The sequence below is a fragment of the Phalacrocorax aristotelis genome, chromosome 1 (genome assembly GCF_949628215.1).
Source record: "Phalacrocorax aristotelis chromosome 1, bGulAri2.1, whole genome shotgun sequence".
Classification (NCBI taxonomy): domain Eukaryota; kingdom Metazoa; phylum Chordata; class Aves; order Suliformes; family Phalacrocoracidae; genus Phalacrocorax; species Phalacrocorax aristotelis.
The window spans coordinates 26,692,766-26,720,751 of NC_134276.1; the positions used below are offsets into that span (position 1 = coordinate 26,692,766).

General features: G+C 35.7%; 1 protein-coding gene across 7 annotated transcripts in view; it reads left to right on the plus strand.

Annotated features, from left to right (window-relative positions):
- The window catches only part of NBEA (neurobeachin), a 507,728-nt gene that overhangs the window by 270,745 nt on the left and 208,997 nt on the right, over positions 1–27,986 (plus strand). For all 7 annotated transcript variants that reach the window (XM_075085055.1, XM_075085072.1, XM_075085081.1 and 4 more), the window contains one exon: positions 2,104–2,270. In XM_075085055.1, the coding sequence (XP_074941156.1) occupies positions 2,104–2,270 (167 nt within the window). The remainder of the gene's footprint in view (positions 1–2,103; positions 2,271–27,986) is intronic.

Genomic DNA, 27,986 nt, shown 5'->3' on the forward strand with positions numbered 1-27,986 from the left:
AACTCTAGGCAAAATGAGAATATTCAATTAGCTTCCAGCTTCTGTTAGCAAATAGGATTTAGAATATTAACTAAATTCCCTAAAGGGATAGCCTTAAGTCAGTCTTATTGTCTGGTAAAGAAACCAATACATTTTTCATATATGAAAATTTTCATTATATTTGTCACATGAAAAACCTCAGCTACATGGTTTAGATGAGTAAGATAAAATCTGCAAGTCGTAAAAGAAAATTATTAAATGTAGCCTCTGTTAAATATGAAACTCAGATGTACTTAAATAAGGTGATTGTTAAAGTCTGAAAGAATGTTTTATATATTGTCTTTAATAATGGTAGGTATATAACTGAACATTTTATTATTTGTTCTACTTGAAAGTAGTAGGGACAAAGAGATTTCTGGTAGTTTTCTGTTGCATAATTGTAAATCTGTCATTTTCTTTTAATAAGCTGTATTGGTATATGTTCTGGGTTTTAGTACATGTTAATCGTTGCTCTCAGGCAGAGAAGTGAGTGGCTATTTTATTTTTACCTTTTAAACTTTAATTGAATCATTATGGGTGGAATGGTTTGGCCCAAGCTGCACCAAGTTACTGTGTCGCCTGCGTAGTGGGGAGGCCATGGACCAGCATCTAAATTTTATCCTGTGACTCCAGTTGCAGTCAGGGCCAGAGGAATTCCTCCCAGAATGGGTGCTTCACAGTTAACTTTCATTTTGTTAACCTTTGTAATTGTTCAGGAAGAAAAATGAAAATTTAATTTTACTGTCCAATGAGCTGATGAAATATTAACCTCATTACTAAGGCAGATCATTGTACTAATTGGTGCTTCCCTGTACAAGAAGATAAATTGAAAAATGAATTAACCCTTTATGAATTAGTGTAACAATTGTTCTTTTCCTGATAGATTACTTGAAATAATGGCTGTAACACAGTGGAAAGACCACTGTTAAGATCTTACTGAATGCTACTGTGATCTGTAATAAAAAGGTAGTGTGCAGAAATATGAAGAATAAACTACAAATTGGTATGAGGTTAACTTAATTTTAATTGCTCTTTTGAATATTAGAAAATAGGATTCTGTTCAGCACTGTTACAGCATTGAGTGTTGGTTAAATGTTCTAAAATGGTGCACAATAACTGTGCATGCAAAAATGTCTCTTAAAAGGTGATTTTAAAAGTAGCTGGTTTGAGAAAAGTATAGGCTTTGTAATTTGTACCTAGAAAATTATACTTATAATGGATTTATTTTAATTAGTATGGCGACATTTGCTTTGTTTAGGCATTCTGAAAGGATCTTTACTAGGAAGAGAAATTGAATTTGAACCTAACATGATTTTGAGAAAAGAAATAGAAAAATTATATTGTGCTTATTATACATAAAGAAAGGATTCATCAAAACTAAAATACCCTATAAAATTTGACAGTTTTAAAAACAAACTTGCATGAAGGTCAATAACTACAGCATTTATTTCAGAGGTAGGTATCTTTTAAAGGAAACATGATGAAAACATTAGCTCTTCTTCAGTTTTTAAAGACGAGCAATTTTTTAACCATTAGGGTTTTTTAGAAGTGGTAGTATGTTACGAAAATTTTTTTTGTTTTGTGATATGGAATAGAAAATATACTCCTTAATTTCGTAGTTAAAGGAGTTTCTCTTTAGCATCCATAACAATGAAATTATCAAATGGCTTTTTAATTGTAGGTTTTATTGCAATTTAAAAATCAAAACCAGTGTACATAATTTTTTCCTGCATATTATGTTATGTATGTTATACCTGTATTTTATACCTGAGAACACATGAAACTTTTACAAATAAAACCCAACTTTTAAGCCATATCGGTGGTCACACATGTACACACAGAAATGTATAGCTAGATGTTTTCAACTGCAATTCTGTGTTCTTTGCCCTTGATATTTCAATTTTTACATGTTTTAACTGAGTGCTTTTTCAGGGATAATATATAGTAGTAGAACCATGTGTCCTATTCCTCTTACAAAGTATTTTAAAAAGCTCTTGTCATATTTAAAGGTTTTTAGTAAATAATCATTTTAAGGCCATTCTAAATAGCCTATCTTTTATGAAGTAGATATGCTTTCATTCCTAGTCGCAATGTGCTCAGTATGCTGCTGACAGAAGAGAGGAGGAGAAGATGTGTGATCATCTTATCAGCGCTGCTAAGCATCGAGATCACGTTACAGCCAATCAGCTGAAACAGAAGATACTCAACATACTAACAAATAAGCATGGTGCCTGGGGAGCTGTTTCTCACAGGTAAGCTGCAAATGTAAAATGTGTGGGTTTTAAATGTTACTTTCAAGGTTTAAGAAAAGAAGTCATTGTGGAACTGGAATATGAATGTATTGGGAGCTAATGCTGCTAAAATATTTTCTCTGTTAGTGTTGTCTTCAACTGGTTCTTGAGAAGTCCCCTTTGCTAAAGATTGACAGATCAAACTGCTTTATAGACTGCAAACATATTTTACCATATTTTAAATAAATTGTATTTGTTGATTATAATGCAATTTTACTGTTAGTATATCAGGAGGTTTTGAGGCTCCTACCAGTATTAGAATATGAGTGAAGTGTTCTGAATGAGATACTGAGAGATGTAGAGACTCCCATACAGACGTTGACAAAGGAAGCCTGAAATAGAGAGTAAATATGACTTGTCTAGTGTTATAGAGTAAGTCAGTATTAGAATAACCAGTAGAACCAGTCACTTGAGTCGCTTTCTAATGCTTTCTTCTGTTTATAGACATTTCTGTGCAACTAATGAATCGGTCAGATCCACTGGTAAATCTTAACTCTCCTACAACAAAACAGTAGTCAGTGCCAGACATGCACAGTGAAATTCTGTATGCTTAAAGCAAAATTTATATTGTACTTAAATGTAACATGCAAAGCTGAACATAACCAAGGTGCAGCTCAATTGTACAGGTACTCCTGTTAAAAACAAAAATTAAAAAGCATGACCCAAAATATGTAATTCTTACTGTACGCAAGCGATAATATACTATTTGAGGTTTTAACTAGAGCTGTGTTGAATACTGTTTTTAAAAGTTCATTCTATTCAGCACTGGGGTGAAATTAAACATTTTCATATATCATACAAAAAAAAAAGCCTTGCTCTTCTGAATCACAAAAATAGCCAGTGGCTAAGGTGATGACCCTCATGTGGAAGACTTGAGCTCAAATTGCTCCTTTCCTTCATTCAGAGCAAGGTCTTGAACCTGGGTCTGCCATGTGAGTGCCCTATCTGCAAAACTGCAGACTGGCAAGTCTCTCTCTTGTTTGTGCATTCTAGCCACAAATATTTGATTATTTATTCAAAGTGGATCAGTTTAAGCAAGAGAAACCAAGGAAGTTCTTCTTCAAAATACCCACATTTTTATAGTTTAATTTTCTGCTTAAATCCTGTTTAAGTCTGCTCTAAGTCAGGCAGAACAGATCAGAAAGTTCCATTTCAGCTCTGAAAAACCTTTTTAAGTAAAAATCAAAAAATCTGGTTGAGACTGATAGACTAATACAAAAACTTTTCTCTAGATAAATGTTTTCTTTAAAAAATCTATTTGAATGTAGCTTTAATACATATCTAGGGTTTATACTTGTTAGAAAAGTTGTCAAGTAATAATTTTGACACATCAGTAATAATGTTTAATAAATATTACATATGTTGTTCATTCTTTTTGTCATTCCGTCTAGTTGGTTCTTGCAGCTCTACAGTGTTGAAAAAATGTAATTTTTCATGTTCATCGTCCTTATATCTTTCAAAGAAATCAGTGTTTCCTGGATGATGATGGAGTTGTATTTATTTTTTAAGGTGGTAGAAAGTGTAGAAATTCAGTCTTATTGAAGTTCTGTAGTCTAATGCTAGAGGCATTCTAGTGGAAATTACAAAAATTACATGTAGAAGGTTGTGATAGTGTTAATTCAAAACAGTCTTAATCCATACTGGACACTCATGTTATCTCCAGTTGAGGCTTAAAGCTGTGTGTCTGGAGACCTGAGCCTGATGAAAATAAGTGCAATTTTCAGTCTTTTTAATGTCTTTGAATTGTTGAATAATGTTGTTCCTCAGGTTTGTGAATGGCTACAGACATACAGACAATGGCTACAGCAGGCTTAAGTCAGTTCCCGATCACTAACTTTTTCAGGAGACCATCTCTTCTTTGGGCCAGATAACTTTCCTCTCCTAGATGGTTGATGACATCTGAAATGGCAACAGACCAGTGCTGCAGCTTTTTTTCTCTTCAGTCCATGATAGTTTTTGGTGGGCCATGAAGCAGCTTGGCACCTGTGACAAACCTATCAAATTCCTTACATCAAGCAAAAGAAATTCTTCTTCTATTCCTGTCGTGCCACTTCCCCAGTGTGCCTGCTTCTCAATTACTTGCAGTGCTGCTTTCCCATTAAGGTGCTTGCTGTGTGAGGTGCAGCTGTTTGCCTGGTTGTATTTTAAGTGCAGGCTGCTGCTTGACCTGGAGAAGGGGGGCGTTGTGACAGCACGAGGTCTCCAAGTGGGGTTCCCCATTTGCCAGAGGCAATCAGGAGGCAAATGGCCTTGCACTGCAGGTGTGCCATGGCAGCTGTGTCATCCACCACACAAGTGCATTTTCTGCCATGAGGCCTAGTGGCCTGTGAATGGAAAGGCCAAGGATGGCAGCAGGCAGGGGGAGATGCCCAGTGGGAGAGCCTCTGAGCCTTGTTAAGAACCAAGGTCACTCGTTCTCAGTGGGCATATTTAAAAAGCTTCAAGTGCAGAAAGTAGAGAGGGGTCTCGTTAAAGTGCTTAGGCACAGAAGGCAAAACCTGTTGTTAATTAGGTAGCTCCTCCAGTGCTCTTTATATGATGGAAATTGAGATGGATTCTAAAATCTGTACGTACTTCTGGTCCTGGCCAGCAGGAGACACAACAGGCCTCAAGTCTCCTTTTTAAATTCCAGACAAACAGTTATAGCATTAGCGGTCTCTTTATGAACTGTTGCTTCTCTGTGCCCCAGGAGATACAGCCTGGCTGGAATACAGAGTTACTTAAAAAAACAAAAGGTCAGCGCTCCAGACCTCTAGACCTCTGTAGTGACTCCATCATTTCTGCTGGCAAGAGTGTTCCCAGTTCTGAAGGCACACTGCTAGTCTCCTGCCCATCTCTTGCACTGGTTGTACAATGTCTGACGGGGGGATGAGTGTGATTCTTATAAGTTTCAGTTCTCTATTACATACACAATCTGCAGCTACTGATTTACTCATAATTGTAGCATATAGTACATATATATGTGGTTTTGTTTCTCTCTTCAAGGTAGAGAACAAGTTTAAGTTCTTTAACATAGACGCTCATGTTATAAAATATTAAGGTCTCATTTTGTGAAATATGACCCAGCTGTAGAGAAAATTTTTCCTTGTGTTTGCAGTTCAACACAATGAGCTTGTAAGCCTCTTCAGCTTTTGGTTCTGCATGTACTTTTTTGCAGAAAGCAGCAACCGGCATTTACTGTGTGTAATCTGTAGGTGCCACAGAGTTTACTCTTTGTTCATTAAGAAACAAAGAGACTGTTAAGAAACATAGAAACTTAGCACTGGGGGAAAAAATTAGGTCTGATGAGTGAAATTCTATGTTATTTGTAAATTATGAATTTTGAATATGTTATCATCAAGTCTTCTCAAAATGTCTGAAGAAACAAGAATGAAGGTGAGTGATGTGAGTCAACAAAATACTATATGACACTCTCATTCTAAGTTAGACTGTAATTACTTATAGTTGAATTAAAAATAACATAAAATTATAGGTGACTTGCATTCCTATGTTCTTAATTAGCTATTAATTTATGAAGGAGAAATTAATTATATGCAAGTGCTCCACCACTTGAATAAATGCCTACAAACACAATAACATTGTACAACCTATCCCTGTCCGTACATTAATCAGTCAGTACAGTTTGAGTTTACTCTTTCATCTCCTTATGTCTAAAAATGGTAAATAACAGTTTTGAAAAAAACTTTATTTTGTATTGCTCATCAGTGTTAACTTCTTTCCCCCTTCGCAAATATTTTCCCTTCACCTCTTAAAGTGAAAACCAAAGTTCTTTTGCTCAGTTTCGTGCAGGTGTGAGCATCAACTCCTCTACAGCAAAAGGAAATTATTGAATCATCTTATTTTCTCCTACATACCTCAGACAAAGAACAATAGATTTCAAAATAAATCTTGTTAGTTTGTTATAAATCCTGTTTGTGCCCTTAAACAAAACTAATTCTGTTCTCATTTTGGCAATTTGACACTTCTATGTATCTTCGTAATAGCTTACCCTAAACATAGCTTTTTCCCATTTTTTCTTTCAGCATCATGCCAAACTTAGAATTCTGCAGGTTTTTCCCATTCAAATGAGAAATTGACGAGTTGGTTATTTCTTTGATGCATTGCCACTTACTCAGAGTGAATCTGCAACATCCTATTTCCTTGAACTCAGGAAGAATCAAACAGGATGTTTCATAGCTTAGCGTTCAAAGCTTCTTGAAACCAGCACTTACCCTTAGCTTTTTTCAGGGTTATAGTCTTCATGTCACAACATATGCTTCCTTCTGTTTTCTCTGTCAGCTTCATATGGTCCTTCTCTTCCTCCCCATCTGCTTCTCTCCCTATACGCATCTATCTTTAAGAAAAAAAATTTGAAACTTTAGTGAAACCTGTCTATACACACAGTTCAAATTCCTTATCGGCCATATGCATGCCTGTGTTTTGGGCCATAATCTGTTACCTTGTTTGTTTGGAGTATTCTCTTCAGCTTCTTGGTTTAATGACGTATCTCAACTTCTCAAAAACTTTTATTCAAGACTACTATATATATAGCTCTGCTTTACAGTTTCTATAGGATTAAGACAATCTAGGGCAATACAAAGAGTTCTGAGTTCCAGTTTGTGTTCTAAATCTAAATATGAAATACTTACAGATATTTTCACATTATGAGTTTTGATATACACAGAAGGATTATTATAATGAGAAAAATGACATTTAAAAATGAGACTTGGTTCTCTTGCCTTCCATGATTTGACGAAGGAGGTTCCACCTACATTAAAGCAGCTTTACCAAATAGCAAGTATACAAGGGCTTTTTCTGTTCAAATCCATCTTTGGTTAAACTAGACACCCATAACAAATTAATCATTCATGGTGGAGGGCAGAGCTGTCAAACTCATTCTGTGGTGAGGACCAAATTCGTCTGGGGAGACAGGCTGGAAATAAAAAGTTTCTTGCCAGGCTAGTTCTGCCTCTCACTGCAGCATGTGCTTCTGCAGAGACTGGGTTCTGCTGGGGGCTGGGGGGGAGAGCGGAAAGAGAACTCCCCTTTTCTGAGCCTATGGAGCTTGGCAGTTAAATAAGTTGATTCTGGGACAACACTGCTTCTAATCCAAATGTTTCCAGTTTACAGCAAGGGAGACCAGAATGCAGGAATTTAGTAAGAAGAGGTTTCCCTTACAGCCAGCCTTTGGCATGCTCTGACTCCATCGCTATACTAGCTGCTGTCTTTGGAAGTTCAGAGGGGCACAGAACCTATCCTGTCCCCCACTGCAAATCAGCTTCATCTGGTTTAGCTATTCATTCATTTCTGGCTCATTTTAACAGCTAGAGATAAATTACAAAGGGAGCTTTAGAACAGTGAAAAAGATGTAGGACCAGATCCTGTCTACTGGATCCAGCAGTGTATTTGACATGCCTGTTGTTAGAGGGCCTTTTAAGGTTCAGCGTTTTTCTACATACTCTATAAGGACTATGAATTTTCTATGTTTCTAGAATTGGTGGAATCTAATTATTTTTGCAAAATAGGTCCTTCCAGATTGATCTAATGGAACCTGCACACTTTTCAGCTCATTTGTTTCCTATCCTGATTACAAGTTCCAAATATTTTATTCTGAGACAATTTCATTACAACAAAACATTAAGGAAATGCTTTTCTGTCTTCTTTGGTTTCTATTTAACCACACTACTTGAGATTCCTTGAGATCAACAAATGCATCAGCATTATTAAGATTTTAGGTCCAGTATTAGTCATCCTTCTGTAGCAGTTTTTAAACATAAATGTGAGACTATCTTTATAATCTGATAACTCATTTGTAGTATTTTACTATTTCAATACCCTTCTTACTTTTCTTACTATGCTTTCAGCTTTGTGCTGCTCCTGCTGCTCTGCACCCATTATATCTCCTACCCATTGCATTCCTCCCTCCCTGATTGCTCACCACTGTGGTGGAAGGCAGAGACTATTTGAAGGAGCTCTAGCTAAGGGTGCTGTGGCATTTGACAAGCATGATGGAAAAAGGAGGAAAGAAGAATTCTGTATCATTTTCTCATAATAGGAAGTTAGATTATGCTGTTTGCAGCATAGAGACACCTGCCAAGGAAGGAGTATTGTATAACCAGAAATGGGCTGTACAAGTGAGTGCACAGTTTGCTTACGTGAGATTCATTCAGTTCTGTATTCGTGCAGGGTTACTCAGTTGTTTTGAACTGTGGTGCTGTTCACTATGGTTTTTTTCCCACAGCTGGAAGAAACCTCTGAAGGAAATAGTTTCTTTGGAAAGAAGTAGTATTTTCCAATGTTGGGAAACGCATGGTACTCAAGTTCAACTCTAGAGAAAGACTCATTTCTCTCTAGGAAGTACACTACGTTGTATTTCATGGTAAAGAAGGATGACTTCTGCATTTTCTTTCACACAATTACTTCTGCAGTAAAATAATTATTTTTTTCTTCTTTACTTTGTTTTTTTTTCACTTATTTTCAGTATGTTCTCCATTTCTGACTAAAATTTGTTTTTCCCCTTTTGCTTCATGGCAAACACAAAGAGGAAAGTGTGGCAATGTTGGTTTTGTTTAAACTTTAGAATCAACAGATCTTTAGATGTCAGTAGAGTCTTTCACTGGAACAGCAATCAGAATATATATCCAAATTGCATACAGTCAACTTACTATATATATATTTTTATTGTAGCAGTAACAAAGGAATTATAAAGTATGCATATTAAGAGGAAGGCCAGCCTTAACAAACTGAGAGGGACTTCTGCTCCTTCTTAAGGCTAGCCGTAGAGCTACATGCGCACATGCAGCAGTTCAGCTTCCAGGATACCAGACACAAGAACAACTGTAATGGTTCAGATCAGTGGTCCATCTAGCCCTGCAACCTATCTTCAACTGTAAGTGAATGCTTAAGAAACAGAAAGATAGGACAAGTAGATATGCTAGGTACATTTAATACTCACTCAGATTTCTTGAATTTTTAGCTTAGGATTTCCTGAGGGATCTTAATTTCACTCAGTCTTGATTTTGAAGATTCCTCATCTCAGTAGGGCTTCAAAGTCCAGCTGCCTTTCTTCATGTTTTCCTCCTAGTTCCTACAGTGGAAACAACCTCTGCAGTGGGTATCAGCAGGCTGGACTAACAGTTGCTGATTCTGGACAACGTTTCTAGCATCTGTACTCTTTCTTTCCCTGATTCCAATTTAGATAGAGGTAGAAACTCAGTAGAAACCATGAGGGAAGAATTTCTCTTTAGGCAGTGTCCTGGTTTTGGCTGAGTTAGAGTTAATTTTCTTTCTAATAGCTGGTATAGTGCTCTGGTTTGTATTTAGTATGAAAATAATGTTGATAACACACTCATGTTCGTTTTAGTTGTTGCTAAGTAGCACTTGCACTGGTCAAGGACTTTTCAGCTTCCCATGCTCTGCCAGATGCACAAGAAGCTGGGAGGGGAGGGAGCACAGCTAAGAGACCTGATCCAAAGCGGCCAAAGGGATATTCTATACCGTATGTCATGCTTAGTATATCAACTGGGGGGAGTTGGACGGGGAGGGGCAGAGATCGCGGCTCAGTGACTGCCGGGGGGTCAGTTGGTGGGTGGTGAGCGGTTGCTTCACTTGTTATTTTCCCTGGGTTTTGCTTCTCTCTCTCTCATTGTTTCCTTTTCATTACATCATCATCATCATCGTCAATTATTTAATTTTTAATTTTAATTATTAAACTGTATTATTAATTATTAAACCCACAAGTTTCCTTACTTCTGACCTTCTGATTCTCTCCCCCATCCCTCTGTGGTGGGGGGAGTGAGTGAGAGGCTGTGTGGTGCTTAGTGGCTGGCTGAGGTTAAACCATGACAGGCAGATAACACTTCCCTGATGTGGTTCTCACTTTTTCTCTCATGCCTACCTGTGCAATATAGCGGTGGATTTCCCATCTCCATATTTCAGAATAGAAAGCAAAGAATAAAAAAAGAACAAAAGCCATAGGTTGGAAGATTCTGAAAAAGTAAGTTATGTTTCTAAGAAGGCCTTTTTTTCCTCAGAAATGAAAATTCTTTGATTTCAAACGGGTGAGAAGCATCATATTTTTAAGTCACAGTAAGCTGTTGTAGTACCATTACACTCCAGGATTCTTTCCCATGAGAGGCTTCAAGTAGATTACAGAAGATGATTGCAAAGCTGTAGAAAATGGTTTTTTTTTCCGAAAAGAAACATCTGTAGTGCTTTGACAGACTTCTCAGACATTTTGCTGGAAACATCAGAAATGCAAGTTTAACCAGAAGTGAAAACCCAGTGGAGACATTTTGATTCCCCTCCTCTCAAAACCTTAACATGTCTTGTACTTTTTTATTTGAAATATATTTATGTCCAACCATATGTTTGTAAAATAATTTGAGACATTCAGAGTAGGGTCTGGAAAGGAACTGAAGATTAAATCATCCTCAGGCACTGAGGCAGGCGTGGTCTGGTACATCTCTATCACATGTTTTGCAACCCCCTTTCTTTGAGGGGCAGAGAGTGGAATTCTGCTAACACCTTAGGAAACCTGTTCTATGTCTTTGATAGCTTTACAGTTGAATTTGCATGTGCATTATAGGATCATTTTCTTTGCTACAAATTAGATTAATTATACCTGGTTTTAAACCTAGCCCTTCTCAGAGTCTTTGGAAGCTGATACTGGCTTTTTAGGTTGTTAGCTTCCACACTAGACAAACAGTTTTTTCAGTCTTCCTTTACTGATTAAATTATTTGCATCTTGTGTAATGATGGAGTCTTGCTCTAGATTCCTTGCAGTTTGCCTACATCTTCTTTAGAAAGAGAAACTGTAATCTAGGCAGTTGATAGCAGGTGAGCCCTCAACAGTGCACAAGCCTACTTAAGTTTGTTTCACACTATAGCTTTACTGATGAATCATAATATGAGATGTAGGCTCAGTCAGTACTTCCCAGAACCACTCTGCAGGCTCTTCCTCTCTTCTACTAATTCACAATCACTTGCTGCTTTGTATCTGTGCTTGTATTTGTTTTTAACACTGTGGTCTCTCATTTTACAGATTTCAGATTTTTTAAAGTAATTTTGATTTATTGTTGTTCTCCTCTGCTATTCTTAAAATTCTCACAGCTTGTTGTCACCTCAAGTTTTATTGTGGATTTTCTCTGACTATTCATCAGAGTTGGTAATGAAACATTTAATCCAGCAGAATTCAGGAAACAACCCATACAGTCTCCCACTTGAAAATATTCCAAATCTGGTCATGAACCTTTGATACTTGCTATAAAAAAAAAAAAAAAAATCCAGGTTTTAACCATTCATGTCTTCCTTTAATTTATTGTTATATATTTCTCTTAGTCTATATGAACAGTAAGTATTCTGTCAAAAGCTCACTATTCTGATTATGCTCTAAGTAAATAAACAAATAAATCAAACAGCAAACTTATAAAGAAAATTACTTGTTCATAACAAACCCACATTATATCGTTTCCTATTAATTAGGCGATTGATAAATTCTTCCAGTATCTTTGCATGCATCAAAGGTAAACATTATTTATAATGCATTTAGTGTGCTTTTCCCCTTTTAAAACAGCTTAGCATCCTTTTCCAGTCACCTGGAATCACACCTATCCTCCATAAATTTTCAGAGAACTGCTAAGTGGTCAGGGATTGCCCTCTCCTCCTCCTTGTTTTTTTTCTTGCTACATTTCGTTTAAGATTATGTGAGTTTATTAAGGAGCTCTTGACTACAGCCACATTAGTATTTTAGTATATTTTATCTTCCTTCCACATCAGAATTGTTTGATGTTGTATATGTAATTTTGGTTTTAGAAAATGTGGCAGGTTTATTTTAAAGAGGGTTTATCCACCAATTTCCTGAAATTTTCTGAGTTTGGGGGTTTAAACTTGGTTATTCTGTAGCTTTAACATCTTTCTTTGGAAATAAGGACTCATTCAGTGTTTATTTTCACTCTTTATATATTTCCTCTTAGACATTCTAATGAAAAAAACTTGAACTAGTCAGAATCAAATATAAAATACCTTACTGGACTTAAGCTACTTTTCAACCTAGCATACACATGTATAAGAAACATACATCTCTCTATAATTTTTTTAAAGATTTTCAGTATCTATTGTTTTAATAAATGAGCCCTTTACTACCGAGTTTGATCTCTTTTTGAGTTATGTAAATTTGGGTTTTTTAAACATCGCTTGTCTCTGTTCTCTTTCAGAGGTGGTGGTAGAGATTTTTCTGTTACATCTCAAAGTGCAGCACTAACTTTTTTTCTTTTTAACATTGCCCAGACTTTCCATAAGTATGTTTCATGCCTGTTTCTGAACTTCAGAGGAAGTAAACTATTATGTGCTAAACAAAAAGTACTTCTTTCATGTTTTTCCCAGGAACAAACCCTGATTTGTCTTGGCAAGCTTCTATGATGCCAGCTTAAGGTTTATCTTCTGGATACTAAGACTTCCTACTTCTTATTTCCTGTATTTCACACATTCCTCCTTGCAATGTATAATCAGCTAATATATGTAATAGACTGATCTATTTCTCTTGTCTCAGTTGTTGGGGTTTATTTTCTCCCCCACCCCCTGGGGGAAAAAAAAAAAAAAAAAGAAAAATCAACCCTCAAGGTGATTTTTTTCCCCATTTTCGCTTCCCTGTAGTACAGTATCATCCTCCTTCAAACTAGTTTAGAGCTTTCCTAAGCCAATGTGTTAATCATACAGGTCATCTGATGCTAAAGAGAAAATATTTTATCTCTGCGTAGCAGGTTTTGGTTTCACTTCACAGTTCCATGTTTGAGGAAATCACAGATCTCCTCTCAACAGTCTGTTCTGTCCTTATAGCCGTACCTTTATCATCAACCAGAAATACTCTGTGCTTGTGCCTTTTTCATTTTACCTCCTCTCACTCTGTCTGCAGTAATTTCTAATCTGCTTGGACTTATATCTTGCAGTATTACTACAGGGGAGCAATAGGCAAGCTGAGTGTGCAACTGCTGCTCCCAAGCACCACGTAAGAGGTCCTGTGTCATATATTGGACACAACGACCAGAACCTTGTCCCTTCCTTGGTACCTTAATATATCTTAGGAGGAGCATTCCTTGGTTTGATGTTTCTGTATGTATTTTGTCAGCTCAGCCTGTATGTTCACAGATACCGAACTATGAAGATCATCTTTACACAATTCACGATTCTGATTTCTGAAAAATATACCCCGCAGACACTTCTCTTCCAATTGATTACTGGTGGAGCTTTTTTATTTGATTTTTTTTTTTTTAAGAGAGAAAAAAAGTTTAGACAGGTTTGTTTTGACTGATTCCGGAACACCATGTCTGTCATAGACTACATATGACTTTAAGAAGGTTAACATACTTGATTATACAGCTTTCCTCATTGATAAAATAGATATGGTAATGCACATTATACTTCTAAGGAGTAATTAAAACACTCAAGATTATATTGAAAGTACTGTGTCGGTTTGGTTTTATTATCTGTTTTACACAGATTGTGTAGATTTGGTACATTTGTTATTATAGCATTTATTTTTTCTGTATAACCATAGTTTTTTTTAACCTGTAAGCTCTGGGTTTTTTCAGCAGTAATATCTGTTCACATAGAGGTTTGACATATATGTAGATATATTTGTTGTACACTTACAGACATAAAATGCCTGACAATGACAGATTGCAAGCTTCTCCCAATATTTGTGCTCCCCAGTTTATTGATATCTGTTGTCAATACAATAGGCCGTTGGTTAGGTTGTAAAGCTCCATTGCTCAAGAGTGTTATATTTTGAAGTCATCTGTCATGGATGTGTTGTAGAGATAGGAGACTATTTATGTTTATGGCATTTTAAGTAACTCAGTAAGACCCTTTAGAATATACAGAAAAGGCTTGTTTACTGTCATCACTGCTCACTTAATCCTGTGACCTTGACATGATAGTATGCCCATAAAACTCCCTGCGGGTAGTTCAATAAAACAGATGAACATCAGAGTCTAATGATTGTTTCAGCTTCAGGAATATGCTACCTTATACCATAAATACTTCTTAAACATTCAATAGTGCTGGACCATTTAAAAACCCAGTAATATAGCAAACTATCCAGTTGGCTAGGTTATTAGAAAATCCACAAAAAGGTGCATGTCACGTGTACTTCTGCTACTCAATTTGCAAATGCTAACCATTGTCTTAGTAAATATTCTATATCCACAATGCCAATAGACTAAAATTAAAACGAAATTATTTCTTAAAATTTTTAAGTTATTTTTTTAAATTTGAAGCTTACTAATTTTTCAGATTCCCATTGCTTTTTCTCCTCTCTCCTGATAGCAAATTATATTTATGGGGTGGGAATGCTTTTTGGTTTTGTTAGAGTTGCAACCTGAATGCAGGAAAGATTAATGTGTAAGAAATTTCTTTTGATGATTTACTAGAAGTTATGTTAGCACTAATGGTAGGAAGCAATAAAAATGTACATAAAGAGGAAGCTAAATTTGACATCTCCTAGGTGCAATTTAGAAATACTACTGAAGCCTTTGGGATACTTTGTCATAAGAGGGCCTTAATTTTTATGCATAATACATCTTGTGCTATGTGAAAACATAGAGGAAAGTAAAGCATGATATATTTGCCTCATGGTACGTGGAAGTGTTGTTTTGGTATTATTAAAAAATGTTAATTTTTTTTAACGTATAGACATTCAAGTTTCTAATTTCTATTTGCTAACAATGTGTTATTTTCAGACACATAGTAGTCTTTTACACTGAATGATACATCAACCGCTTGTGTTTCCTTGCATAAAAAGTGATGTTTTCAAAGTTGATGACAGCTTAATAGTAGAGGAAATTTATTTAGTGAACTTCAGACAGTATTTTCAGTGGTAGAGTTTCATACTGAACTGTTGAGCTAAAAATCTATGAAAATTAATTGAGTGAAACCTGTCAGTAAAGAAGAGCAGCCAGGAGCAGGAGCAGGATGTGATATGTATCCACCAGAACAAAATGGAATCTGCTATCCTTTCTGATTTAACATCAACTAAGTACCACTGAGAATCATGAGAGAAAATAAAAAACGACCCATACTATCTGGCTAAATGCCAGGCAAGGTTGGATGAAAAAGAATAGTTTCTTTCATAATAGTCTTTCCATTTAAGATCGTCATGAAGAGTTAATGAAAATCTCTGTTTGTATATTCTTAGAGGACCCAGACAGACAGACTGCTTAATTGTTCCTCAAGTATATGTTATTTTTCATTTTTAACAGTCTTGGAATTAAAAATGTAGAAAAACTGTGATTAGGAACTTTTGGGAATGGCCACCAGTTTCTGTGACAGTGGCCTCAATGAAAACTATACTGTCTATTAAATTTTAACAAGGAAAGTGTTATAAAGGTTTGAGGCCTAATGGAACAAAGCCAAAGTATTAAAATCAGTAGAAAAGATAGATTTGAATTTATGTGCAATTCAGTAGAGTTAGAGGAATATTACCAATTGTCTTTAAAAACAAGGAAATTACTTTTTACATTCAATTGTGTTTTTCCATTAGTGTAAATTTAGCATATCAGATATACTCAGACTCAGTTTTGACTTATTTTTTGGATTAATGGTACTGTGTATTTTGCTGCTTTTGTTTGGTGATGAATATATTCTCTTCCCTGGAAAGAAACAGACATGTTTCTTTCTGAATGGAAATCCAGTAGAGGCCAGGTACATCAATTTTTCTAGTGTGTGTGTTGCAGAAGCTAAATCTACTGATGATATGTTGGGTTCTGGCTATGGTATTCCCTGGATATCTGGATCATTTGACAATCTTTAGGTGAGCTATGAAAGGGCATTATTGCCAGCTGTTCTGCTGGACACCACTAAATTTTAAACAGAGACCTTTTCTTAGGAATGTCCTGTTCTGAAAGTACTAGAATAGCTCCTTTATTCCATTGACACAGTGACAAATTACTAAGGGCGGCTCTTTCAATGCAATATTTATTTAAGGATTTCACTCCCTTAATGAATGAATTCTCAATTCGTGTACACTAAAACAAAAAAATGTACTTCCAAATTCTTGTTCTCTAGTATTAGGATTAAGTATATTTAGTTTTCCCCTTCTTTTGTTAAATTTAACTTTTCACAATCCCCACAGTAAATCTGTAATGCTACTGTTTTCTAAAAGACATACATTCCTTAGGAAATATCTCTGCTGTAAAAATGAAAAGGCCACAATGGACATTTCCTTACAAGAAAACTTCTACAGATTCCTGTTGTCATTCATGGTTTCCAAAACATTTATAAGGTGTTAAAACCACAAGTAGGTTTTGAGGTAACTTTTAGTAAATAATTGGTTTCCTGGCTGCTGGCTTCTTGGGTTCTCCATTAGCTCTAATACTCAGAAGTTTTTGTTGTTTTTCTCCCCATACCAGTTGTAAAGGCAAAACACATACCTTCTGCTGGTACTTTTTCAACCCTATTAGAAATTCATAGCTAATATAATCACAGACATCAGAGAAGCATAAGGGTCAGTGAATGATATAATTGGCATACACATAACTGAAAGATTATATCAGTTCCAGAAATTTCGGTCACTCAGACACCTAGAGCAGATGAATAGGGAGAGAGAGATTTTCGTACTACCTGACAAATACTGTCTGACTGAGAAACAGCTGTAGGTGTGACTGAAGAGTCATTTTGTAAAACCTGTGTGTTTAGAGCTGGCAGACAACCAAATTTGGAAGGATTTGGAAGCAGTGGTCCTTACTCCCCAGTTTTTATTCTCATGTCTGACATCAACAGTGAAACTATAAAGTATCAGTCAAGCATGTGTGTTACTTTTTGAGCTGCCTGCATTTCAAATGAGTAGCACCTTTCTGGTTATTTTGAGAGCATAAAAGGGTGAATCTTGCCCCTTTCCATAACCATGCTCACCACTCTTCACTTCATTCTCTTTCTGATAGTAAAAAAAAAGGCAATCAGCAACAAAATCAAAAAGTTTTACTAGTCCAACATCAGTGCAGAATCATTAAGGTTTGAAGTGCTTTATGAGCTGGAATACTTTTCAGGAATTCCAGGAAGGACTAATTTCCTTAATGGAAATTCTAAACTCTGATATGTCTTCACCTTTTGCATCAAGAAGGAGAAAAACTCTTAGGGTCATTGCCTGATTTAAAGAAGGAAGGAAAGACTGCTGGTATATTCCAACATTTACTCTATATTTACATAACAACTTCCTTTCTTTTTCTTTTCTAAACCAGCCAGCAATAATGAAGAGGGAACATGGTTTATAGGATTTATAGTTGTGGGGTCTGTGGCGCTTTCCTCAGATTTCTCCGTAAACGCAATTGTCAGTGCAATTCAATTTAGAGTCAACTATGTGCCTCCATTTACAGTATCTAGGTGTTGCCTACCTTCATAAATTTTCCCGTAGACGTGGATCAATGAAAAGTTATTAAATGACACTGTACTGAGTGTGCTCAGTAGTTTTTACTCTCTAGTATTTTGAAAATGAGAATTTAACATGCAAAATTTATCTGTATATTTCATCTATTGAGATCAGGAATTAAAATATAAAAGTACTGTTTTGTGTACTGCATTAAGTGATTGTGCTCATGCATGCATTTGTACCATAGTATGAGTTAAGCCACAGAGAACAGTTTTTGAGATTTTCTTCACCACTGTTGCTTAATTGAGTTTTGTGGTTTAATGATTTATTTGAATTTTTGGTCTTACAAATTATATGCTTCTATTTATTAAGCAACTGAGTAATGCAGGAATATTTTGCATGTGATTTTGGGGTGGGTAAGAGTTGTTTTTCTGTGGGTCAAGAAAGAATTAGGAGTGAAAAAATGATGTGTTATTTCCATGATCTAAACGTTCTGCAGCAGTAGCAGCAGCTGAGCAACTCACTGTTATTCAATGCTACATTAACTTTTCCATTAATGCTGGTGCTGTAAAATATGAAGCCCTTAAGCATTGTGAAGTTGCTGTCTGATTTTTGTTCCTTTACATGGCTGCTGTATATTTGCATGTTACAACCATTATATGGATAATCACCATCATTACTTTTTAGAAGGTCATTCTCTTCTTGTTCTGAATATAGTTAGATACAGAAAAGCCTTTAGCAGAATAAAGGGTCTTTACACAAATCACCACAAATGCTGTCTTTTTAGTTTTTTGCCTCTATGATTATATGACGGCAGCCCAACTGTCAACAACGTATTTTGCTTTGGGGTTTTTCTTTCTTTCTTCATTAAATAATAATAAAAAAAAAAAAATCAAAAAATAACCCAAGAAAGCAAACTGGAGACTGTGAAAGGCCTATTTTTCCCTAAAAAAAAAAGAAACAAAACAGTCCCATTAGAGGGGGAAGTTATTTATCAGAAAATATTAGATGTTATTTTGCACCAAGATAAATTTTTGTTATGTAATAAACAGTTATATTTTAAAAATTATGGCATTTTTTAACTGAAAAATATATGAAGTTTAGAACTATGATCATTCCAATTTCTTATAGTTTTAAAATCTTTGTTGAAAATATACATATTTATGGGAATAATTATTTTAATAAGTGCCATTAACAAATCAGTGCAGCAATTCATGGCACTTCTGACCAAGACATACCAACCGTTCCACCCAGTCTCCCCTCCAGAATTCACTGTTCAGTTCATGTGGGAAAGCAAGATTCTTTCTTCAGCTATGAAAGCAGTCACTTTATGCCCTAAATAATGAAGTTATAATCTCGGTGGTGCCAGTGAGGTGACACCTCACTGCTGAATAAATCATTTCAGTCTTTTATCTTATCCGCCTTGTTTTCCCCATCTGTAATACGTGAATTATGGTACTTTGCTAAGAGAGTGATTTGAGATCTGTTGATGGAAAAAAGCCCTAAAAGTAGACCTTAATTAATATCTTATTTTAAGAGATAGGTTTCCAATATTTAGTGCTACTTCACTTGATTTTTAAAAATGCTTTAGTCAGCAATTCTTCAATGAGGTTTTGCTATGCCTCAGATTCACTGTGTTCACTGTTTTGATGGTTAAAAGCATCAACATCTGAATCAGCATCAGCATTTGAACAGGATGAGTTTGTGTGATGGCTCGTATACCATCCTTTCTAGCTGCATGTAGCCATTGCCATTGCACTTAAGAGCTGTTTCTGGCATTTTTGGAACAGAAAGAAATGGCCTCTCTGTTTCGACTAGCAAGTCCTTACTTCTGTATTCAGTCAAATTGTTTTGTTCCTTTTCCATGGTTTTCTCTCCCACCTCTCTATCTTACAGAATTTTTTTGATACTATTTTTTTTTCGTATTCAGATACCTTGATGTTGGTGTTATTTGATTTCAGGTACACATAGGAAGATTAATTTAGCATCCAAATGCTAGAAATAACATTCTGTATTCTACAAATAGACACACTATCCATACTGAGCCCGAAGTCTACAAAGAAATTTTACCCTGGTTTCCTGACATTACATTTACAAGAAAGTTTAGAATTTACTATATTCTTTCCATTATGAAAATATTGCCTTTATTTCAGGAATTTTACTTACTTAGTGTCTAACTTAATCATTTAGGAATTTTTCACAGTCCTGTTTAGTAATCACTAATCTGAACGGCATTGTGTTACCAGCACATGTTCTGAGTGTGCACTTACTAATCTAAACCCTCTTGGGTGTTGCTTGAATCTCATCACTGAACTGTGTCTTTCCAATGTAGGATTATGATTTTTCTCATTTATTTCTCATATGCTGCTGAGAAAATTCTTTTATACTTTTATCCAGGGTGTATTTCCTCCTAAAACCTGTTCGGTGTCTTTTCTGTATTGATACCCTGACTGGATAGTCTACAGCAGTGTGGCACTCGGAAATGTTTGTGGTCCTGTTTAGGCAGCTTACAAAGAGGCTTTTTGGGAATGGGAAAGAAGGGGGTAAAACAGTCTTTGGTTCAAACCTGTATTTTTAAGTTGGTTTTTTAATGGAATAAGATACAAGGGAGTTATATAATTTGGAACAAGAAAAGCTGTACAATTAAAAATTGTCTTACAAAATCACACAATTATTTGAATAAATATTTTTATCAGTTTGAATGAGCTGTCATAAAAATCAGTAACTACATATGATCAAGGTAACGTATAAAAACATAGTCTGTTTTAAATGCTGAGGAACAGTAGAGCTCTTAGATATCACAAAAAGCAGATTAGAAAAGCCTAAGGTAGATAAAACCCAAAGTGCTTGTGTAAATAGTATTGTTGTGTAAATATAGGGTAAAGATTTTTGTTTCATCAAATAGGTGTTTCTAATTTAAGAATTTGTCTTTTTCTTTGGTATCTGGAAAAAAAGTCCTCCTCCCTGAAGCATTAAGTGGTTCTAGATTTGGGAGCAACTTAGTGTGAGAATTTAATATTTGCTGTAACTGAATATTTTCACTTGAAGTTACAGTTTGTCCTCCTATTCATTAAAACAGAAAAGAACTTCAAGATACTTGATCAAAAAACAAAGGAAAGTTCTATGATATTCCTTGGTATGAATCCAGTTAAAGGATTAACAGTGTAAGTCAGACTCTGAAATTAAAAGGCAAAATATATTACTCCAAATATCATTTTAACAGTGAGTAGCTGTTATCTAGAAAAATAGATTTCACTTCACTCGGTAGAACACTATATTTTTTTGAAAATCAAAGTTTACAAAATAAATTTCAATATTTTTTAGTATGGCAGGTGATGAATGTTCTCCCACAGAGGTTATATCAGAAAATCAATATTTGTAAAATTGAAACAGTATAGGTTTGTATTGATCCATGTGGCTAAATCAAAATGAAAGGCTTTGTAACAGCTTTCTTAGACAGCCTGCTAGCCAGTAATGGCAAACTATCAATTTTAGCTTTCCACTGATAAATCAGCTTGAAAATTGGATGTCAAATTTTTTTTTTTACTGAAGTAGTTATTTTTTTATGCCCCCTAACCTTTCTTGATGTGTTAGATTGGTTTATAAGACTAAGCTCTGCCTTTTTGAAAGCACTTGTCAAAACTGACATTTAGATATATTTTGAAACAAACCCTAAACTCTTAAAGCCTAATTTTGTCTACCAACTGGCTTGCTGGTAAGCGTATGTGGGCATCTCTGTGTAAACAAACACAAATATATGTTTAATACTGAAAATGACTTTGATTTAATACTTCAGGTATATAAGTTTCTCTCTTTTCTGATCTCTGGAGTTCACAGAGGTCAGGTCTTCAACTGCAGCTTTTAGAAACTAATGCTCCAGAAACTATTTTAGCTTTCAGTGGTTAGGAAGATTGATTTTTCCTTAATTGACTGATTTTCTTTTTTATTTTGTGTTAAGTGAGATTTTATGAAATGATAACAAGAACATCAGTTTCAGCTGCAGGTTGCAACATGTCCTGAAAACCTGCATGGTTGCTCATTGTTTTTAGTAATAGAGAAAAGAGGATACATTTGCTTTTACTCAGAAAATAGATAGCAAAAATGTTTATAATGGTGGGGTAAACCCTTTTATCTGGGTCGAATGCAGTAGTTTTCCGTGACAGTTGACAGTGCTGTACCTTCCTGTCTGTGCAGCACAATATAAGTTAGCTCAAGAGGGTATTGATTGTGAAGTTTGCTGTTGTATAATTACTTTTGGCTGTAGAAAAATGTGGTGTGTATTGATCTAGATAGAAGCATTTGACTAGCAGTTTCCCTTGGTTAACAGTGAGTGTCATCTCTCAGCCATGATAAATGGTAACACTCTGGGTCAGCATAATTACTTGGTGGTGAAATGAACCTCCTGTACCCTTCTCCCTCTCACACCAAGGAACCACCATAATCATCTTTATCTGAAAGCCATGATTTACTGAACTAACCAGCCCCTTAATAAAGTCCTTTCCCCCCTCCCCACAGTACGTACCCACTTCAATTGTGGCTTTATACTATTATTTTAAAAACTGAATTGTTCTGTTCTGAATCCACAAGTATGACTTTTTTCTCCCCCTAACCTCTGTCAGTTGACCTAGACCCACAGGAGGCCATCTCTTGCAACAATCTTTTAATCTTTATGTTTAGTGTTTATGTAGAAAAAGGAGAAAGATTAAGGTGTTCATTGTTTTGACACCCTGCTTTTTAAGTCTTGGAAACAAACGTTATTAACGTACGGGTGAATTATTAGTGTACTGCAGTGAAAACTGCCGTATGAATTTATTGTCAGTAGCCCTTTAATTTTATAGAGTAATGTACGCTTTGGATGTGCTGTCTTTTGAGAATAGATGAGGATAGCTTTTCACAATATGCTACTAGAACAGCTTCATTTATAATAATTTTGACATCTCATTTAATAACAGTTTTAAATGTAAGGTTTTTTTAAGTATTAGCCATTTTTCTGTTTGTGCGTATGTCTAATAGGTGACAAATACGTTATCAGAAATAAGGAAATTGTATTTATTGCTGGAACAGAAAACTATGATGATTTGTATTGTTTGGCACCTTTTTAATGGGGAGTTTTCAATTTGTTATCAATATTTCATTAAAACTTCGTAGCATGTTGTTGAAAATGGATTTGTGTTTACTTGCCAGTAGTGTAATATGGCCCTGGGGTAATGACTTTTTGTTAAGTAATGTTAGTTAAAGAAAATCTGGCAATAGTTTTAGATCATTTTAAGACAGCTGTGAAGGGTTTGGATAAAGGTCATTTTCAATGATCATGCTTAGTTAAATAAATGTGAAGGGTTTCACAATGGGAATCTTGCTTTTCAGTATGCTGTCATAAATTTCCCTTTAACACATCTGGGAATACAAAGTAAAATGTAGTTGTTTCTGCCTCGAAGGCAATGTATTTTATATTTTCCTTGCTTTGTTTGTTTTCCCCTTATAATGCTGTTTATTCACATAACTAGAGTTCAAAGGTTTTACTTTGTCATAAGTTAAATCTTCTATTCTCTGACAGTTTGTGGGACCCGCTGGATATAATTTTCAAATGGTTGTAACTTGAAGATTTTTTGCTGAGATTTAGTCATTAAAAGTGTTAAATTTTCTGACAACTCAGCCTCTATTGTGACCCTGGTTCATTGCTTGCTCTCTCCCTTGGCCACAGCTGGCCTCTCGCTGTTCACAGCTGAAAAGTGAAATCAATGCTGGGTCTAACAAAATGCAGATGAAAGCCATTCTGATCATATATAGTCATTTCCCGTAATTTTATCAGCCTTCAGTTTCTTAAATGATCTCTGGAAATCATTGTTTGTTCATGTGAATATAATATCGAATTTTGTGATAAAATGTCCTGTCTTTCTGAAAAGTAATACTTTCTTAAGTGTTAGTAGTGATATACAGCTCACATTGCCATAGCACGACTTTTTAAAATACTGATCTGCTCCGTCCCCCGTTCCCTCCTGAAGGGAAGCACTATGTATCAAAGCCCGTCAAAGAACTGCTGGCTGAATCCTGCCGGCTTTGAGCCTTTGGAATCTTGCGAATTGAGGTTTTTATGTTCTACAAGGCTCAGAGTTGGAAAGTAAGAACTCTTACCATGTGTCAATCCACATTGCCATTGATCTCTCATCCTTTTTATTTTTATTTGAGCAAGATTGGTAGGAAAGCTATGTTGCAGTTAAAGGTGGCAGCGTATGATGTAGCTTAATGCTCCAAAGGTCACGGAACTACAATGGGTTTGATGGAAAACAGCCTTTCTCCTTATTTTAAATGGTTCCTGCTTTGATTACAGGCATTTATTATAATTATCAAGAGATTAGTCTGTTGTTATAGAATCCTTGTAATGGAACCATTTAAAAGGAATATAATGGCAGTTTATTGGATTTTGCAAAGGAAAAGAGAACAGATAAAGTGGTGTGTTTTAAATGGATCAACTGCTGCCCTAAGTATACTGATTTTTTCTTTTGTGTAACTTCACGTTTCTTTTAATTTCACAGTTTTCAGTTACAAACTAAGGAGGTCACTCACTTTTTACAAATTTTGAAGAGGTTTTATTTATAAGTTTCATTACAGTCTAACCCTATGCAATTTAGTTGTTAAGAGATATTCCTTCCATAAACGAGCTTAAACTATACATATAAAATGTGTAACGTTTTACACAGCTGCTTTGTGATTTTTTAAATATCCCCATTTTTTGAAATGGCAACAGAAAAGTATTGCTGATTAAAAATAATATATAAAAGAAATTGCAAATTCTATATTTCATCAGTTCAAGTACAGCTAGGGTGATTTCTCTTCTATGTTAGCAGAATGCCATTATATTGATGAAGCTCAGTGAATTTCTTTCATGTTTGTATTAGTTTCCCCTACGTAACAGTTTACAGTTGTATTTATTGCACTTACTCCAAAAGAATAAATGTTAAGATTGTAAGTCAATCATCCTATTCAAATGTTACAGAATGCTATCTGTGATCTGGCAGTGAATGGAAGTACGAGATGACATTTTTAAAAAATTAAAAGCTTATAAACTTAGAGGGTTTTATACTAGAAATTAGTTTATATTTCAAGACCAATGAATTTCACAGTATGTGTAAGCATGTCTTATCCTTTGTATGAACACCTTCAAAGGTTTGAGCCAAATCTACATTCTTCTGAGAAGGAATTACAGAGCCTGAGTCCTCCTGCTGAGAACACTGTCCTATGCTCATTAGCTGAGCAATGGCATGAATTACCTAGTACTGCTGTTAACCTGAAAGTTAATTGGCTGAAACTTAGTTGACATGGGGCTATTTTGATGGCACTGGGGAATCAGCCCCAAAATAACAGTGGGAAATGATATAATAGAAAACTACAAGAATCAGATTACAACTCTGCTACTCTGGTATCTGTTGGCTGCCAGTAGAGGAGGCTGAGGGAGGAGTGTAGTGTTTCCATAGCTGACTTTATCGTGATACTCCCCCAGCATATCCTCCTAGCTTTCAGCAAATTGTAGCTCAGGGACCTCCTGAGCCAGAGGTGATATCCTTGAGTTTAATAACTTTTGGTGGTGTTTTGTTTTTTTTTCCCACTATGAAAGGAAATGTCTAATCCCTTTAAGTTCTCACATAAACTTCTGCTGTCCATGATATGGCATAGCGTTGAGTTCCACACCTTGAGTATGTTGTGTGAGAAATTCACACGTAAGTGCACTTTCATTTGTTTTGAACTTGTTGCTTAATAACTGTATGTTCTCCCTAGGTCTTTTCTTACGAGAAATAGTGAGACCTTGTTGCCTATTCACCATCTTGATGCTATTCATAATATTAGAGATCTTTTGGTTCTTTCAGATCAGAATCAGATTCTTCTTTTCAGTTATGGCTCTGTTCTTTAGCTGGGGAGGTCTGAAATGGCCTTGTCCACCTTCCCAGAGACTCCCCAAGCAGGCTGCAGCTTATTCTGGAGTAGGTCTCTGTTAATCTGTCCAGCTGGAGCTATGTTACTTTGTGTAACAGCCAGACAGAAGAGAATGACATACACATGTACTTGCTTCTCTCTCATTCCCCACTCACCCTCCCCTATCTGCAATGTGCCAGGTTGTAGCTTTATTGCCGTTAGGAAGCTAACGAGGAATGACTGAAACTTCCTCAACCAAATCCACACATCTACACTGATTCACTATTTTCAAAAAGGGAAAAATAGTAACGACTTGGATTCTGAAATAGAGCAATGTAGTAAGAGATGAGCCTGGGCCTAAGCCATATGGTTGTAGTCCTTTCATTCCCCATTCCAATTAACATTTTACTAGTATAAAATGAGACAGCATCATCAGAAAAGGCTGACAGTGTTCCATTCTGCAAAACTTCCGTGATTCACGGGGGAACCATGTTGTGTCCGCCACAGCTTTTCTTGTATAATTGTATTTACCTTCAGATAGAATCAGCTGTAGCAGTCTAGGTACAAATTATTATTGGTACATACATTTGAGAGAGAAACACTTCATTGACAAAGCCTGAAAAAAAAATAATTTTGATTTGCTGTTGCAGGCTGTCAGAGTACCTCCAGAAGACTGTGGGCATAATGCTATATAGTGAATTACATTCTGGTGCCTTTGGGTGTTGGTGAAGTTAGAGCATATGTGTGTTTCACAATACTGAATAGTGGTTTCTCTCTTTTTTTTTTATGCAATGTACAAATTAAACACTCTTTGCGTGCAAATTTAACTTGCAAATTAGGGAGAGCAATCACGATTCTTCCCCTAGTGCATACACCTTGACCACTGATGACACATAGTGACTGTTGGGCAAAAAATTAATCTGGGGAGTAGAGACCTCCCAAAGTAGGGAGAGGTTCCTCTTTGTCTTTCTAAAAGTTTCCATATAGTCCTAGTGCTAGGTCTACTGCTGCTCTGGAATCACTGGAGCATTATGATCATATTATGCTCATTTTCTTTTGTTATTTTGGTATGCTGCCAACATCGTCCTACAGAACAGAAGTAGAACACAGATTTTTTTCAAGAATTTAGATCTCACTTATGCCAGAAAAGCATTCAATATCAGAAAAAGCAATGCTTTGACCTGATTGCTTTCTTCCTGCTTAATTTCAGAGGCCTGCTGTAGGCAAATGAAGGTTTTGGAGATGTTCGCTAAACAGTTTTTATAAACATCTGTAGTGAAAACACCAAGTACTATAAATAAATGTGCTATTACCAGCTGATCCAACAATCATCTATAATGTTTCCTGTATTTTCCTTCTACTTTGAGTTTTCAATGTTCCTTGTAAACCTCTGAAGTCAGCGTTTGAATAGTTCCATGCCATCAGCCATTTTCATAATGTCAGAGTAGGCCCTAAGGGAAGATATGACCGAGTCTATGCATTTGTTACTATTAACTGGTGACTGATAAAACTCTAGCAAATTAGTGTCTGAGAAGGGTGTGTTACTGAGAGTCAGTTCTGAACTTTATGTTTCCTTGAGTATGAGATTTTTAGTATGTTTCTTTTCTACCAGGTTAGCTGTACTGAAGGCTGCACAGATACTTATGCAAAGGGGTCTTCGTTGTGCAAGGACTGATGGTCCTGCTGCTGACCAAAGTCTGGTCAGACAGCATCAACCAGACTCTCAATCAAGTAAACAAATTTTGGCAAGTGATCCGATTACTGACAGGGAATAAGTTCCGAATCACACTGCAGTTGTTAATGGTGGTTTTTCATTATCAATCTGTTGAGTTATACTCCTGCTTGGAAGATACTATTGCTGGTATCGAGAATCAGTTCTTAACACAATATTGTAAATGTGGTGGAGGGAAAAACAAGAGTATTTTCATAGCACTGTATATAGATATCATGGTACAGTGTCATTTTCCTAACTTTTCCCTGAAGCTCAATATTTCCCTGAATAATGGAAATATTACATATTTTTTTCAATGGATAAGATAAATTGAAGTGAATGCTTTTTTGCTGTGAACAAGAACACATATTTGTGGTGGATTTTTTTGTTCCCAAAACCACACAAGAAACATTTGACAGATTCAATGTTAAACTAGAAAGAGCTGCTGCCTTCATGGTCCATAATTCAGCTTTACTACTCCTTGGGAGGATATTGCTATTAAAACAATAGTAGATCCATTATATATTGTGCCTTGGTTTGTATGTGCAGTTTGGAATGACATCACTAACTGCAGAGATTACAGAACATCTACAGAAAGACAAAGATGCTTCAAGTCAATATTACGACTACAGCAACTTAATTTAGATAGTTTGGAAAAAGAAAGACTTGTGGAAGGTCTTAATCTATAAATATCCATCAGCAAAACAGTATAGAGGGA